We start from the raw sequence: 13,101 nt of genomic DNA on the forward strand, positions 1-13,101 counted from the left end.
CATTCTTAACACATACTTATAAGTAGATACTTTTAAAATATCTTAATAATAATATGTATATGTATATTAAGTATGAATAATATTGTCCTTTTCATGATCATTTTTCAGTGCGTAACAAATGATAGGAAAAAGGTAAGTCCGTGATAATACACATGTATGACATTTATTCTAATATGACATTTTAGTTAAATCTGACAGTTGTCACATTTTATTTTCAATTTGGAATAAAAACAAATCAAATGTGTTCCTTGTATTTATAAAATGGTATTTTCTTTGATTTGTATAGTCTTATAAATTATACAGATTATATTTGTAATATTATTATCTAATTAAAAAAAATTATTTTTTTATTATGGCGCCATCTATCGTCAACTAGAATAACTAGAAGAAATGTTATAAAAATGTCACCGTAATGTAATCACCGACGTGCCTTTTTTTCTGTCACATACAATTTATTGCTTTAGAAAGAAATCGAAAAACTGTGACGCACTGAAAGATGATCATGAGAAATACTGTATTAGCCTTATAGGGCTTTTCATTCAGTCATTTGTTTCGAGCTTCTGTCATGTGTCACATAATATTAATATATCTACGACATACGTTATTGGTATAACCAATTATACAAACCAAAGACGTATGACGTAGATATATTAATATTATGTGACACATGACAGAAGCTCGAAATAAATGACAATCGATGAAAAGCCCTATAGATTATCAACTTCGTTATATTTTAGAATAAATAATAAAATTTATGTATGTAGGTAGTATTGGACGAATTTCATTTCAAAATTGTTGTATGGTAAAAAAGTTTAAACATTAATTGTATTAACGTTTATTATTAAAAATTAGTTTTCATAATTGAAATAACTTTACCATTTCGAGTCTATTTACATCGTTGGAATTTGAATTTAGGTACATTCAATTCAATACGGGCCATTCCAGAACCAAAGCATGCCAAACCACCCCCTTATCTATGGCCAAAACCCACGGCTTTGGTGTTGCCAACCGTCGAGTAATCTTTTTCCGCCAACCTTAAAAATTCCCACTTTTATAAAAAAATTCCCTCATGTTTACAAAATCTGAGAAGATATGTTTAATTATTTTCAAATATTTTGATTTTTTTAATATTTTACAATTTGGATTAGAACAAAAATTCCCTTTTGAGTTAACTTTTCCCTTTATCACCTTTTATGTTAAAAATTTCCGCAAAAAGAGAAATTTCTCTCCGTTTGGCAACACTATAACCACCGGTGCACCGATGTTGTTATTCCACAATACATATCCCCCACCCCCCTCCCCGTCTTTTCTTATTCTGACCATTTCTTACCTGAACAACGCGAACGGTAAAATATGAAATCGAAAATAGACATTATTTGTATCTATGCAGTGATGCAGTGTTAAGGATGAACACTAATGATAAAGTACTGGGACTAAAGATCATACATAATCTCCTTTATTTTGTTTGCGGTGCTTCAAAACATGATACTATAAATAACAAGATAATATATTGCACATCCGGAAGTCGTGACGTAACTGGAGACCGGCAAGTTCGTAATGGTTCGTAATCATTCGTATGTCCGATTACTTTGAATTATTCGCGATTGTATTTTATATTTTATTTTTGACAGTTATTTTGACTGGAATCTCGACACTAAATTCTTTTCGAATACATTGAAGTTTAATGTTATTTTGCTAATTGAAAAATTTCATCACATAATGCATACAAATCCCATTTAACTTTAACAAGAATTCAAATTCAACTTCCGGTCTCCAGTTACGTAATCAATGCGCGAACCAGCGGCGGATCCAGCATCATTAAGAGGGGGGGCCGATTGGCTAAATTTCTATATACAGTAAAACCTGTGTTACCGGCCACCTGCCAAAATCGGCCACCTGCCAAAATCGGCCACCTGTACTAACGGCCAGTTTAAAAATTCACCAAACCAATTATAGGTAGACTACAAAAACTGGAAATACCGGCCACCTTTCTATATCGGCCAATGGTTCTTTCATTTTTAGTGGCCGTTACTGACAAGTTTTACTGTAATAACAATAATAATAATAATAATTTGGCTTTAAGAATACGAAGACAATGAAGAATGCAAAATACCCTAACAATATCGATTATTATGTCTACTACTGGACTCATTCCGAAGAACCTCCTCGAAAACATAAAAAACCTGAGTCTCTAAATGAATATCTTTATAAGACCATGCAGAAAGCTGTACATATTACTCTCGAGTGCCAGATGTGCATGAAAATTGTTGGGAGATACTCCAGCCAGCATACCACGTCACCTAGGTCTCGATAACACGGAAAAAGTCACACCAGAACTCGATCTTTTTGTTACCGCAGGTATCGGGATGAGTAAATTTTCCTCTTAGAGAGAGTGTGAACAGTATGGCTAAATCTGGATAATAATAAAAATAATCATGTAGGCGTAAAAATGTAGATAATACAAAAGTATATTTAAAAATTTTTAATTTTTCATACAAAAATGAAATCATTTCATTTTATATAAGTAGTTAATTTGTAATAACATATTGATAATGAATAAAAAATTGAATAAAAAAATATGAAAAAAAAAATTTTAAGAAACGCTTTTCTTTAGTTACGAGTGACCAAAATTAAAAGTATTATAAAAAAATCAACTAAAACCCAAAAAATAAAAAAAAATTCAAAAAATCTTACACATTCGTCAAAGAAAAGCATGGCGCGTCTTCATCGAATAAACGGTTTTCGCCTAACGCTTTTCTTTAACGAATGTGTTAGATTTATTAAATTTTTTTTATTTCTTGGTTTTTAGTTAATTTTTTTTATAATACTTTTAATTTTGGCCACTCGTAACTAAAGAAAAGCGTTTCTTAAAAAATTTTTTTTCATATTTTTTTATTTTTTACTTTTTAGTCTTACACTTTTCAAACAATAAAATATATCGCCATGTTTATTAAAATATATGTATAAAACATATGATGTACAAACATGAAAAGTAGTCGGAATCGGCAAAAAATTTAAAACTTTTTTGTTTATTTGTGAAGCATAACGTAAACAATTAACATAAAAAGTCTTATTTTTAAAAATTCTTGTAGTTGATGCACTAACAAAAAATGACATGTGAAATTATCAACAAAAAGAAAAAAGAATCTAAAAACATAAAATTGTAATATTTTTCGATATAAAAAAATTTGGGAGGTACACCCAAATTTTTCAAGGTATACACCAACAACTCCAAAAAACAAACCAAATAAGATTTTGTTTAAAATTTATCATCAAACTTCGGAGATATGTTTATATACACATTTGTCAAAAAAAACGATAAATCGATATTTTTTGATATATTTTCGCTTAAACATAAAATATTTACACATATGATTGAAGGGTTTCAAAAAAACAAAATGAGACTTTCTAAATTAAAATGAAAAAAGTTTATGCCATAATTACAGGGGAATAGCGCTACTAAACGTTGCGTATAAAATACTTGCAGTACATATAAAAGACAAGATAACACAAAAGATAGATAATGACATAGGAAAATATCAATGTGGATTCAGAAGAGGACGCAGCACAGTGGATCAAATTTTCCTGCTACGTGAAATACAAGCGGAAAGCTACGAATACGGAGAATGTACAGTGGCCCTATTCACCGACTTGAAAAAAGCTTGGGACAGGGTAAAACGAAAAAAAATATACAAGGCAATATGTGAAATTAGAATTAGTGAAAAATTAGTACAAATGATAAAAGTGACACTCAGAGAGACAGAGAATAGGATTAAAATAGATGGAAAGGAAAAAGGAAACAGATAAGTTTAAGGTCAGTGAAGGGCTGCGACAAGAATACCCACTGTCGTCATTGTTGTTCAGTATCCTTCTTGAAATTGTCATTAGAGAAGTCGAAGTTGAAGTTAACAGGACACAACTTGTATATTAACGAAAACACCAATGCTTGGCATTCGTTGATGACATAGTACTGATAGCCAGAAGTAAATAAGAAATAAAAGAAATACTAAAAAACCTAGAGGTGATAGCGAAAAATAAAAGGATATGCATAAACCAAGAAAATATACGGAATGGACAAAACGAGAAAAGATACAAGGACAATAGCTGACGATAAGCACAGAAGAAAAAATATGTAAATACGAAGAAGTAGAAAGATTCCAAGATCTAGGAGCAATATTCACTAGGATACCAAATACGAACGAACAAATCCAAGTAAGAATTACGACTGGTTGTATCTTTGCTCTAAACAACTTATTAAGAAGTAAGAACATATCTAGAAGGGTTAAGATAAGAATATATAAGACAGTGATAAAACGTATAGTATTATATGCCAGTGAAACATGGACGATGAACAAATCCGAACAAGCCCTACTGAAACTGTGGAAAAGAAAAGTCCTCAGGAAAATATTTAAAGTAAAGGTATGGAATTGAATGTGGATAAGAAGACTAGATGTAGAACTGGAGACGATTTATGGAGAACCGAATATAGCAGGGATCATAAAATCACAAAAACTGAGATGCTTGGTAGCTTGGGACATATCCAAAAGATGCCAAACACGAGGCTTCCCAAAAGAATTTTAACGGGAGGTATAGCATAGCAGGAAAGAAGGAGAAAGGTAGACCGAAAACCAGATGGAAGAAAGATGTTTAAATAGACAGAAGAACTTAAAATTACAAATTGGAAAAATAAAGCAGCAAGGAGGAAAGAATGGAAAATAATGACACCAAATAAGACCCCCTACTCCATCCCCTGGAGGTGGGGTAGGGGCTCAATTTAAAATCGTAAATGGAAACCCCCAGTTTTTATTGCAGATTTGAACTTCTTACGTAAAAGTGAGCAACTTTTATTCGAGACATTTCTTCAAATTCTGGATATATGGCGCTATAATATATAGCATATAGAAATATAATAATATAGAAATAGTTTTTCTTGATCAATACACTTCCAGATGAAAAACTAAACATCACGTGCTTAATATTTTTCAAAAACCTACCAAATGACATCCTGTCGTGTTTGGTGGTATTCGACAGGATTTTGGAAAATATTAAGCTTGTGTTTTTTGATTTTTCATTTGAGAGTGTTTTTAGATATATTAAACCATTTCTATAAATTACCTATGGTATCACGATTAATGGTTTTCCGATTATAGCGCCATCTATCCAGAATTCGAAAAATGTCTCGAATAAAAGTTGCTTACTTTTACGTAAGGAATCCAAATCTGCAATTAAAACTGAGGATCTCCATTTAATATTTTAAAGTTACCCCCATCCCACTTTCAGGGGGTCGAGTGGGGGGTCGTGTTTGGTATCATTTGATAGATTTTTAAAAATTATTGAACACATATATTCCATTTTTTCGATTCGATGTTCATTTCGCGAAATATTCAACGGTTCCGCTAATTTTGGGTTGGGACACCATATACATAATACATAAAGTTGATGAAAGAAAAATAAATATAATATGTAGTGAATTATCATTAAAATTTAAAAAACCTACAAAATGAGACTTTATAAGTTAACAACTTACAGTAGTTCCGGAAATGTAATAATGAATTAAACGAATGTAATTTTCAAAAAATCAAAATAACTACTTTACTTTTTTCAATGCAAACAAATTCATGTCGAAATAGTTTTAATGTTATTTCGTAATGGGAAAGTACATCATGTCATGTGACACCTCATTTAAAAGCGTTTGAAATACTGATTACAAAAATGGATAATACCTACATGCGCAAAATTTTGGTCAAATACTTTTTAAACACATTCATTTTTTTCGAATCCTGAGAAAGCTAATACGAGAATTTTTGAAAAATTTAAACGCAGAATAAAATACATATTACATTATTACCGAGGGCCGAAAGTCCATTAGAATAAACAAAAGGTTTCTTGTGAATGATATAGGTATTTGAAATTAAAAATCATACTCAATTTTCTCTTCTTTTTCACCCCTGTAACTTATTCAAATAAACATTATAGAAGTTTTCAGGGACTTTCGTCCCTCGGTAATAATGTAATCTTGCATTTTGTGTTTAAATTTTTTAAAAATACTTATTAGTTTTCTCAGGATTATAAAAAAATGAATGCATTTAAAAAGCATTGGACCGAGATTTTGCACAAGTATTACCTATACATTTTTGTAATCACTATCTCAAAAGCTTTTAAATGAGGTGTCACATGATGTACTTTCCCATATGAAGTTTAAAATTTAATTAATTACCATAATTTTATATGTGGATGATTGCATCCCGCGACATAAATGACTATCTATCGTACTCGTGCATAAATACTCACGTCTATCAAACGTGATATAGAATAAACTTATATAATATACAAGACATACATTTCATGCATATAAGACATAGGTACCTTTTTCCATAAAACTCTCGAAAGTAGAATTGGTATTTACTGCATCATCGTTGATTTGTATCGGACGCACTGAAACATCGCATGACTTGTTTTGAATGCTCTCAGAACTTAAATTTGATCCAAGATCAGTAGGTCTCATAGTATGATCTATCTGATAAGATGTACCTTGTACATATTTATTATCTTCATTACTATTAATATTATCACTATCACCCAAATTACGTTGATTTTTAAAAAAATAATCAGCTATATTGCGACATTTCAATTTTTTACTTTTCAAGTTCTCGGTAGAAGCTTCTTTTCGTTTATTTGACATTTTATAACTCTTCGTAAATCACAAACTATTAATATAAAAAAGAAGAATAAACTCAAAATAATATTAATCACTCTAACAATTTACAAACTAAGATCTGTACGAAGCAGTATTAGAGATGTTACTTGCATCGATAGACAAAATACACTAATGACTAGTGTGACCAACTCCAATTCAGTCGAATCCGGGACAATGCTGAAAAAAAAAATACCTAAAATCCGGGACTTTTGAATGAAAATCGGGCCGTTTGTTATTTTTTTAAATATAGGACTCTAATATCATCATTTTATTGGTTATTTAACATTTTTATGTTGACAATGATATTTTTGATGGTCTTAATCAAATGATACGCTCAAACACCTTCCCGAGCTGCTGTCTCTAAATCAATGCTCGATGAAGCTGTTGGCTTGAAAAATTGAGTCAATTTTTTGCTGCTGGACGCGGAGCAGATACCTCTTCGGTGTTTTTCACTTTTGATGTGACTTAGTATATCCGCTCTACCACTGTGGGCGATCGAAAATTCCGATCCACAAGTATCACACTTCATGTCACTGTTAGAGTTACTTTTTTTTTCAAAAATAGAAATTCTTCTTCCAATATTTTATTGAAAGTGCAATATCGTTTTCTGTTTTTACTTTCGTGTGTTGGTTCCATATTCATATTAACAATAATAATATATTGGAATGAAAAAGTCGGGTCAAAAACAATAATTCCGAGATAATCACTAATCGATTTTCGGATTCAAACTGATTACTGTACTGACAATAAAATAAATGTTTAGATAAAAAAATCATATTGCAACGCAGCAGATTTGAATTTGGCTCAAAGCATGCAACGGTTTGGAAATTAATCATATTTCGCGAACGAACTCAAGAGGTTTATCTACTTAAAGTAGTTGACAAAACCGAAAAAAAAGATGCATCAGCAATCATTACATTACATCGTTCGATGCGGCATGCGTGCCTAGGCATGATTCATTGTGACATGAATTATTATTGTTTTTGAATGGTCTTTTCGGAAGACGATAATTAAAACACAAATAAAAAAAATTCCACAGTTTTCGTTTTCTTTCATAGAACTATTAAAATTTACACCACGATAAAAATTTTTTTTTCGTCTCAACAATTTAATTTGATGTAAATTCTTAGAATAAAAACGAAAATATAGATTTTTACCAAAAAGTTGAAAATTCGGATGGCCCGGAAGCCTTGTCCTGGACGCCGGGACACAACTTCGTAATTCGGGTCATGTCCCGGATTTTTCGGGCTAGTTGGTCACACTACTAATGACTAATAATTAATAAGCAAAGGGTGTTCTTTTTTCCTGGTCAGCAATCGTTTGAACATAATACATTTATATTTTCGGCAAATTAATATAGTTTTGCTGGGCGCGCTATTTTCGAGAGATTTTCGAAGAATCCGTTATCTGCAACCGATTTTATAATTATACGAGGGTGGACATGCTTAGGTATGCGTTCACAGTATATACATACATATTTGTTTAAATATGCTTATTGTAATCATTTTTAATTCTTAATGTATACCTAAGAATTATAAATTACTCATTTCCGAATACACTGGCGTCACTGGCCCGTTTAAGACAAGTCTCATACTAATAAAATATATTTATATGTAATTCATATAATATTGTAATTTTAAAACATGTATAATTATCCATTTGAAAAATCAATGAATGTTTTTGTAATCTTTATACAGTAAAACCTGTCAGTAACGGCCACTAAAAATGAAAGAAACATTGGCCGATATAGAAAGGTGGCCGGTATTGCCAGTTTTTGTAGTCTACTTATAATTGGTTTGGGGATTTTTTAAACTGGCCGTTAGTACAGGTGGCCGATTTTGGCAGGTGGCCAGTAACACAGGTTTTACTGTAGTAAAACCTGTCAGTAACGGCAACTAAAAATGAAAGAACCATTGGCCGATATAGAAAGGTGGCCGGTATTGCCAGTTTTTGTAGTCTACTTATAATTGGTTTGGGGATTTTTTAAACTGGCCGTTAGTACAGGTGGCCGATTTTGGCGGGTGGCCGGTAACACAGGTTTTACTGTATTATAATTAAAAAAAAAATAAATCACTTGGATTGAGAGGGGGGGCCGATCGCCCCCATCGCCCCCCCTGGATCCGCCACTGGCGCGAACTCGGACGTATTTTGGGCTACGGGAAAATACTATCTCTTTATTTATAGTATCATGCTTCAAAATAGGTATAGTCTATTTTGGTAACTCAATATTATTTAATAAATACATATAAGTAAGTACATATAAGTATATAAATTTTAGTTACTCATACATAGTTTAGTTTAGCTAAATATTATAATATAATAGTTTATATAGATAACTAAAATTTATAAACATGTACTTACTTTTTAAGTAATATTGCAGAATGTAGGTACTATAACTACATTCTCATTTGTCATTAAAATATGTAAATATAATAGGTATTTGGTGGAACCAGTAGAACCTAAAGTATAGTTTCCACCAGAGGAACATGAAGGAACTTTTGTGTTTCTGTTGCTTGTTGCTTAAAAATGTTTCGCAAAGTTCCTCAAAGTTCCTAAGTGTTTCTTCTTGTTTCGACAACAAATGTTGCATGTTTGCGATTGTTGGTGGTTTCCAGTTTTAGCGGTAAACTTCAAAAGAAATACGGCAACAACAGGCAACATAAACATATTGTTGTCTGAGTGGAAACAGATACAGCAACTTGTAGTGACTTGTTTTTGTCTAGTGCAGCTCGACGGCGAACGTGGAATAATTTATAGTCGGTCGGACGTGTGAAAAAATAGAAAAATGCCGTTCATGTGGACAAATGAGTTAGTACTCGAATTAATCGAAAACTATAAGCTTTGTGAGTGTTTATGGAATACAAAGCACGCCCAGTATAAATGTAGAAATGCGAAACACGATGCTTGGACAACATTGGCAGAAAAAACAGGCTCAAATAATAATATAGAAGAAGTGAAAAGAAAAATGAAAAATGTTATTGCACAATTCTATAGAGAAAGAAAAAAATATCGTACGTTAAAAAAGTCGGGAGCCGGCGCCGTATTTATTTCAAAGTGGTTTGCTTATGAAGTCTTGTTGTTTCTTGCGGGCAGGAACAAAGTTAGAAAATGTACTGAAAAAGGAATAACTACAAGTGAGGTACGTATTTTTTTTGTTTTATTTGTAATTTTTATACAAAGTTAAAAATTATTTTGCCATGGAACCATTCCTTCGGGTGACATAAAATATTGAGCAAATTCATCTCGAACTTGTTTAGCTTCCAACGTTGAATTACGTGCTTGTTTTTGCAGTGATGCAAACATATTGTTGTTTATTTCGTTTCTCCAAGAACCTGGGATCCTTTCGCCCGTATCTTTGTCTTCTGAATCAAAGGTGCCAGGAGGTGAGTATGACTTTCGGGAATGTAAACTGCTTCTCAGAAAATTATGGAGATATACACATGCAGCAACAACTAATTCCACTCTGTCGGGTTCAAGTAGCATGGGTTTTCTTAATACCCTGAACCTAGCAGACATGATTCCAAAAACGTTCTCAGAAATACGCCTAGCGCGTGACAAGCGGTAATTAAAAATTCGTTTTGAGGAACCTTTCTCTTGAGTGCCAGGGTAAGGTTTCAATAAGTTTGGTGATAGGGGAAAAGCGTCATCTCCTAGAAAAACAAACGGAACAGCTTTTGTTCTTCCTGGCAATGGTTCTAATTCAGGCAAATTGAGCGTGTTTTGATATAACATTTTTTTGAAATGAGTACTGTCAAACACTCCACCGTCGGATATACGACCTTGGCTGCCCACATTAAGATACATCACCTCATAATTTGCGTTGGCCACAATAAATAACACCACACTGAAGAAGGACTTATAATTATAAAATTCACTGCCACTATGTTTTGGTGCTTGTATCATAATGTGTTTGCCATCCATAACCCCGGCACATTTAGGAAAATTCCAAAGATTAGCGAATTGATGTCCCGTAATAAGCCACTCCTCTCTACTCTGAGGCATCTGAAAAATAAAAAACCGGTAAATTTGTTTAATCAAAACTTCTCTCGCTTTAAATATAATTTGTATTTCATATTAAAAGAGTAAGAAGTAAAAATATATTTTTAATTTTCAGGGTGAAGATGATGGGTCAGACAGCAGTGCAACGGACAGCGGGGAAGTTGAATCGCAAGATTCCAATATAGCAGACGAGGCAGATGCAGTAACTGATTCTTCTTTTATTGTTGGAGAGGCGAACAATGACGTCGACACTCTGAACAAAACTGTTGCTGCTATTACTGAAACACCTACAAAGCCTAATGAAAACAGAACCAGATCTCCAACGCCTTCCACAAGCAGCACTACAAAAAGTAAACAGGGACCTAGGCTCTTTAAAAGTCCAAAAACAATGAAGAAAAGACAAGCTGATGTGACAACTGACGAACGACAGGAAGAGGCATATGTATTGCTGAAGCAGCTACAAAATAAAAAGCCACGTAATCGGTTCCAAATTTTCGGCGAACTAGTTGCCTGTAAAATCGAAAATCTTCAAAATGAAAACGCTAAAAACACGGTAGAGCATTTGATCTCTAATATTTTGTATGACGCATCTATGGGTAAATACGATCGGCCATTTCCATGTTATCAAAGTTGGCATACACCTTCGGCCAATAACAACACAGCAAGATATTATTCAGATAACCAGAACTATTACTCATCCAGTACCAATGATTCTGTAACATCACCAGCCTCAACAACACACACACCTATGCCATCCCCAAATAGCTCTTGTTATGAAACTAACTATCTTCCCCAAACAGAGACAAACAATTCGACACTCTCAAAAGAAAAGCAGCCTTGTAGAAATCTTCAAGAATCATCTATATCTGATGCGATACGTCTGGCCATGTCAGATGCAGGACTTGATGTAAATTACTGATAAAATATTATTTGTTAAAAAGAATATCTCTTTAATTTTTTAATTAGATTTTTTAAATTTTTTATTTAGAATTTAAATAGAATATCTTGTTAATTTTTTTCTCACACTTCAAAAAATTGGTTTTTATTAAAATTTAATAAAATGTCTACTACTAATTACATTATGTCATTTGATTGAAAAGCTGTATATCTACCGAGGTATCTACTTACCTTAAGTTTATCCTTCAGAACTTCAGCGATTACTTTACATACTTCTGGTATAATTCTACTAATTGATGATACCGAAATTTTGAACAAGTACATCAAGGAATGGTAAGAATCGCCTGTTGCAAGGAATCGCAGTGTGAGCAGTAGTCGTTCCATTGGTGAAATGGCTTGTCTATAATTTGTATCTTCTTTCTGTATTTTGAGGGAAATTTGACATAATAACCATTCAAAATCGGTGCTGGACATTCGTAAAAAATTTTTGACACTACCATTATTTTTATTATTTCCTATGTATACATCGTCTTTTTTTAATACATTGAGTAGATGCATGCCACCATATTCACTTCTATCACAGAGACTTGGTTTCACCCAACATTTGTGCTTTCTTTTTTTCTTTTTTGCCGACAACACTATATAGGCCGCCGCTGCTGCAGCTATTTCATCATCTTGATCCATGTTTACCAACCGCGGTGGAAACACTAAGTTGCTCTCTCTCAGTTATCAGAAACGACCGGAAACAAAAAGTTCTGTCAGTGGAAATAAAAAGTTTACATTTGTTGCTAATAAGTTCCTAAATTTACAAACAAGAAGAAACACAGGCAACAAAAATGTTGCTACATGTTGCTATTTGTTCCTCCGGTGGAAACAATGCTTAAGATGAGATTAGGTGATGCTGAAAACATACTTCTGAGCAATATAGCACTTGATAGCACTTTCTTAGAATATCCTTAAAAATATATTCTTCTAATACAAAGATGTACAGTAGTACGTTCAGTATATAATTAGAAGGTTTATAGCACTTCCTTGGAATATTCTAAAAAGTACGTTCTTAGTATAAACCATGATACTATAAATAACAACATAATATATTGCACATCCGGAAGTCGTGACGTAACTGGAGACCGGCAAGTTCGCAATGGTCCGTAATCATTCGTATTGTCCGATTACTTTGAATTGTTCGCGGTTGCATTTTATATTTTATCTTTGACAGTTATTTTGACTGGAATCTCGACACTAAATTCTTTTCGAATACATTAAAGTTTAATGTTATTTTGCTTATTGCATAATTTCATCACATAATGCATACAAATCCCATTTAACTTTAACAAGAATTCAAATTCAACTTCCGGTCTCCAGTAACGTAATCAATGCGCGAACTCGGACGTATTTGAGCTACGGGAAAATGCTATCTCTTTATTTATAGTATCATGGTATAAACTAAAAATACGTGCGGTAGTACGTTCTAATAATATATAAATAGAAGGTTTATAGCACGCCCT

The 13,101-nt window shown here is 32.6% G+C and overlaps 1 protein-coding gene across 1 annotated transcript; it reads right to left on the minus strand.

Moving 5' to 3' along the window:
- Positions 1 to 9,832: 9,832 nt before the first annotated feature.
- On the minus strand, positions 9,833 to 12,582 carry LOC126879040 (uncharacterized). Its single transcript, XM_050641931.1, has 2 exons — positions 11,825 to 12,582; positions 9,833 to 10,699 (listed from the first exon to the last, which is right to left on the minus strand). The coding sequence occupies exons 1-2, from the start codon at positions 12,275 to 12,277 to the stop codon at positions 9,878 to 9,880; spliced, it is 1,275 nt and encodes a 424-aa protein (XP_050497888.1). The 5' UTR covers positions 12,278 to 12,582; the 3' UTR covers positions 9,833 to 9,877.
- Positions 12,583 to 13,101: the final 519 nt, after the last annotated feature.

This window comes from Diabrotica virgifera, chromosome 1 (genome assembly GCF_917563875.1).
Source record: "Diabrotica virgifera virgifera chromosome 1, PGI_DIABVI_V3a".
Lineage (NCBI taxonomy): Eukaryota > Metazoa > Arthropoda > Insecta > Coleoptera > Chrysomelidae > Diabrotica > Diabrotica virgifera.